A 5466-nucleotide genomic window follows, 5' to 3' on the forward strand; every position below is an offset into this window, starting at 1 on the left:
TAATCGATTTTAATATAAAGAAAATTTTAGAACTCATACTATGATTAAATTCAAAATTTTAATATTTTTTTGCTAAAATTCGAATTCGGCTCGAAATATTTAAACAAATTCATGATCTACTAAGAAATGAAAGTTCGAAATATATTGATGAAATATATAATTATATTATATCAATAAAATATTAAATTGATGAACGACCGGCAGACTATCTTAAAAAATAATTTGAGATTGAGTTCGATTAAAAAATAGTTCGAACATGTTTGAATTCGATAATTCGAATACAAATCAAATATTTTTCAGGATAGACTCGAAAAACTAGCTAACAAAAGGGTAGAACAAAAAAGATGCTCTGGCAACTGCGAGAGATCATTACAAAACATCGTCTAGTCTAGAAGAAATACAACGCATTAAACTTTTATGTCCTTTTCCAAGAACATGGATATTTAGAGAAGTCATTTCAATAATCTCAGTGAAAATAGATAGATACAGGTAGTCGTCCATATCTTTACTTTCTGCCTCGGCCTCGGTTGCCACGGCCACGACCTCGACCAAAGCCACCACCTTTTCCACGCAGCGCCTTGTTCGCATCGTGTTTTATTTGCATGTTATCTGGTAAGGGAAGTATGCGGTCAACACACTTTCTGAAGCTGAAATCGTCAACAGATTCATCGTCCCTGATGAGGAAGAAGCAGCGACTTTTAAACTGTGGATGAAATCGAACTTGAAGACCTTTAATACCACATCCTATCTTTCTCTCTGCCTCCAGATGACCTTTTTTGAGCAATTCCAACACCATGATGTGCTCATACTGAAAGAAAACCAAGCCAAATTCATGACGACCATAACATCATGGAACTGTCATACAAACTTGAAATGAAGGGTGGGAAAAATATCAAAAGCTTGAATTTCAAATATCATCAACCAAACTATGTTTCACTGCGAATATTAAATTGGTCTGGTCTGATAAATGGAGCTTAGTAATTCAAAACTAAAATAAACAAGAGTAAACTAGTGATGAATCTCATAGCACTGCAGCAAATGAAATTCAGAGTTTTGTTCTTAAAATTTGAAAAGATCAATCAACCTTTAAAAGTCTCCAGATATATTAAGCCAGACACCGAAAACTCAGCCTCTAAGAAATTATTAGTTAACATATATGAAGATATACAAATTTTTCCCAAAAGATGGCCAATTTTTCAGGAAAAACAACACAAAAAAAGAAAATAAAGAGATAGCGAGCTGAATTCTCGCAATAGAGGAGCAAATAAACTCTCAACTAATAGGAAAATCAAAGACAACAAACATCCACATTATGATTCTCGAACACAAATCGACCCCACAAATGAAGAAATTCTCAACACACCAAGCATCTTTGGGGAAAACAACCAAAATTAAATCGGCTCCACAAGATTTTCTATGACCTTATACAGTTTCCAAGAATATACAAGCAAATTCATCACACTTTCTGCAACATACAACCACGATCACGCAACCTCAAGATCAATACAATAAACTCCATCTCCTTTTTAGCGAAACACAATCACAATTATATTTCTCCGTTGATCTGTTCTATTCCATGCAAACCTAACGATCATTGCCATTCCAGGTCATCCAACATGCCATAGTTCTGCAGAACGCATATCACTATCAATTAAGACTTTACTGTTCTACAAAATCTAAAAGAAGACAAACCAATTGTTATCATTTACAAAGGAAATTCCCATGGCCTCTGCAATAAAATATAAAACCTCAGGTAAGATAATCATTTACCGCCAACAGAAAATTGTGCAATTTATACAAACAAATTTACCAGGAAACAAAAAAAAGGTTTCACCGATTAAACGGACAAAAAAGTAAAGAAAAACATAGGAATAAAGTTAAAAAAAAATACAAACTTTAGCTTACCTTATTTAAATCAATATTAGCAGGCCAGGTGTGGAGAAGCTTATAGAAATAATCAAACATCTCCACAGAAGACCCGAACGTTTTCATGCCCACACTGGCCGCAACAGCCTCCTCCTCCTCCTCCTCCTTTTCCTCCTGCTCTTCCATTTCCCCCTCTCCATCTGCTAAACTCTCTTCTCGTTCTTCTACAGAACACTTATCAGATTCGGCTTTGATTCTCTTCTCTCCATTTGGCTCAGCGGCCTCATCACCCCCCCTGGCGCGCTTCGACACGCCATTTCCAGGGTCAGATTCAGCCGCGATCCCGGATTGAGGCTCGATGTCACTGTTCATCGATGGCGCTGGAGCTGATTCGTCGGCCATGAGTGAGCTGAAGACTGAAGAGTGGCGAGATAAACCCCAACTTTAATATACCCTAAATTCGCGATTGATCCATTGTTCAGCCCGACCCGGTAGTAGAATAGACTCAAGAGTTATCCCTTTCGCACTCGAGTAGGTCTCTTGTGAGACTGTCTCACAAATCTTTATCTACGAGACAGTTAATCTTACCGATTTTCACAATAAAAATTAATACTCTTAACATAAAAAGTAATCTTTTTTCATGGATGACCCAAATAAGATATCTATCTTACAAAATACGATCTGTGAGAACGTCTCACACAAGTTTTTTGCGTTCGCCACTTTAGTTCAAAGTTGTAGGTGGGCTAGAAAGTCCGGCCCATTTCCAACATTTTTGAAGCCCATTGAGTTTTTTTTTTAAAAAAAAAAATTGAGATTATTGTCTGGTACATAAAAAATCCTAGAATTCATGCTGAATTTTTCTTGTAACATGGAAAAAGGTATTTCGATTATATTCAATTCTCTATTATGTAAGTAAGGTTCAAATGTTTTATAAAAGCTATTCGCATGCATATATTTTTAATTTAATTATTCTCAAATCTTTAAGTTATTAATTATGAGTAAAAAAATATTTATTTATTTTTTAGATTATATTTGTATAATATTTTTTTATTGAATGATGAAATTGGTGTTTTTGAACACTATCGATTGAAACTATCAAGATTGTTATCCTAACCGGTTTACACATTATTATTATTATGTAGTATAGATATATTATATAGTTGTATTATTGCGTTTTCCCTGTCTCATTTGGTTTGTTATGGAATGATGTATAAATAGCATTTATGAGTTCTTTTAGATTTTTATTTGAATTTATTCTTCCAATATTTTGTTGCATATCTTAATAACCATTTTAACATTTCTGTATGCAGTTATGCCATCAATTGTTATGGTAGTACAATCAAGGTGTCGAGTTTGAAAGCCAAGCCTTGGAAGTCTTCCTACCAGTTTTATCTTATTCTATTCCGTTATTCGGTAAAGTATCATAAGAGAGATGCCGAATATGCAAGGATGGAGAACCATTGATAAAAAAGAAAAGAAAAAGAAATGTTGTGTATGAATCACTCACATATTCTTCTGAATTATATGTCTACGCAGGATTAACTATCATTAAAGGTAATTAATTATCATTTTGTCTAATCACCTGTATTTAAAATATATTAAAGATGTATGGTTTGATATAGTACCTTAAGATGACAAATGAAAAGTAACAAAAGTTGATGTTAGTATTGTATATTATGTTCTTACGAAGAATTTTCCCAGTTCTGGTACTTCAAACTTTTTTTTTGTTTTAGGAAGGAAAAAATGTACATAAAATGAATACAAATGTGTTTGCAAAATTTTCAAAAATAAAGTAGTTTGAAAAATTTTCAAAAATAAAGTAGTTTGAATGGCCTTTGATCATGTATTTAAAGTTATTAATCAGCTGACACTTGTTGTTCAACATTGGGGTGTGTTAGGATCGGTTTGATGGGTCAAAATGTTTAGAAGGGGGTTGAATAAACACTTTCAGATTTTTGGCTCTTTTAGAAATAGTGAATCAGTTCAGTGATAAACTGAAGTCAATAATCTATTTTGTCAATATCGGTCAGTTAACTTATCAGAGTGCGGAAATAAACTAATTGATTGATTGAATACTTAAAGAATAACTGAAACAATGAACACGAAGATTTTATGGATGGTTGGAGACTTCAATCGCTCCTACATCACCCCTTCTATCACAAGGATAGCTTTTCACTAAAAGACTTTGATTGATTACAGAAACTGTAATAACCCACTTCAGTTTGGACATAAACACTGCCAAACTGAAACTATTAGTTTCTTACAACTTATCAGTACACAAACTGATTTTTTTTTGTAGCACAACTGATCTAAGAAGATCAAATATATCAATGTAATGCGCTAGTAATTTTGCTCAAAAGATAGCCTGAATGCTCTGAATATATCTATGAAGTGTGAGCTTTTCTGTATGAATATTGCAACTGATCGTGTATAACTGAATCTTTCAAATTCTTAAATCCGTAAATCAACAACTTATTTCTCACTGAACTTCTCAGCTATTTATAGGCTTTGATTCTAACGGTAACATTGTATGCATTAATTAATACTTATACGTTGATTTGTCATTTCTAAATATGTCAACATTCTTCTAGCAACAGTATGATGTTGCAGTCTGCTAATGCGACGCTCCTTCTGTTAGTTTCAGTCTGAAGCCGAACTAACTGATGACGTGTCAAACTGATCAGCAGTTCGACTATTTGACAGATCAGTTGAACTGACTATATGGCTGATCAATTAAGATGACTTAGTGTATCTTATTCAGTTCTAACTGATACTTCAGTTGACTTAGAGATTCAGTTTTACTTTGTTCAGTTCGATTGCATCCGATTGTTAACTCATTAATCTTCAGTTCGAATGAATTCAGTTTATTTAGTTTCAGTTCGAGTTACTTCAATTGAGCTGATCAGCATTGCACACTTTGATGCATAATTTTTCAAACTCCGAAACCTTTAATTCTAACAATTTCTCCCTTTTTGGTGTTTGAAAAAAATTAGATTTCGAGAACTGATAACACTTATAGTAGATAAAATAATCTTCAATAATGTACAGATTTGTACATAAAAGAATATCAATTTTCTGAATTGCTAAACTATCTAACTGATTGGACTGTGCATTATTTCTTAACTTTCTTCTCAGCTGGTCCTTGATCAGTTGGATGTTCAGTTATTTTCTTTGAAGTACCACCTTGACCTTGACTTATCTGTTGTTCCACTTCCACCTTTTTGTCAACATCTGCCGTGTGAGAAAGATGGCGGACTTCTGCACTGACTTGGGATATTGCATCAAGCATTTGGGTTTGCATTATTTCGATCCTCTTGGATAGGCTTCTATGCATAAAGTCGATTATGTTGATGAACATATCCTGGGTTTGGAACAACGCTGGTAGAGTGACTCTGTCTTTCTTCAGTTTGTCAACAGCAAAGAACATATCAGTTATGTCTTTGGTGATCTTCTTCAAATCCTTCATGGTGTGTTCCTTGATGGAATCAAATCTCAGCGTATGCATAAGTTGAGTAGATTTGACTTCCGAAACTGTTGATATCAGATTGTGCAAACCGAACTGAATATTTTCGATCATAATATAAGTAGCGATTGGTACCT

The 5466-nt window shown here is 33.8% G+C and overlaps 1 protein-coding gene across 1 annotated transcript; it reads right to left on the reverse strand.

Annotated features, from left to right (window-relative positions):
- Positions 1–331: 331 nt before the first annotated feature.
- LOC140991666 (uncharacterized) lies at positions 332–2328 on the reverse strand. Its single transcript, XM_073461754.1, has 2 exons — positions 1906–2328; positions 332–808 (listed from the first exon to the last, which is right to left on the reverse strand). The coding sequence occupies exons 1-2, from the start codon at positions 2266–2268 to the stop codon at positions 506–508; spliced, it is 666 nt and encodes a 221-aa protein (XP_073317855.1). The 5' UTR covers positions 2269–2328; the 3' UTR covers positions 332–505.
- Positions 2329–5466: the final 3138 nt, after the last annotated feature.

Source organism: Primulina huaijiensis, chromosome 13, assembly GCF_012295235.1.
Source record: "Primulina huaijiensis isolate GDHJ02 chromosome 13, ASM1229523v2, whole genome shotgun sequence".
Lineage (NCBI taxonomy): Eukaryota > Viridiplantae > Streptophyta > Magnoliopsida > Lamiales > Gesneriaceae > Primulina > Primulina huaijiensis.

What these genes read in the sequence shown, in the direction of transcription:
- LOC140991666 (XM_073461754.1), bottom strand. Translation starts at nt 2,268, where the DNA reads ATGGCCGACGAATCAGCTCCAGCGCCATCGATGAACAGTGACATCGAG. An exon ending in CTAATATTGATTTAAATAAG is followed by an intron (nt 809 to 1,905) that starts GTAAGCTAAAGT and finishes GTTTTCTTTCAG; the next exon opens with TATGAGCACATCATGGTGTT.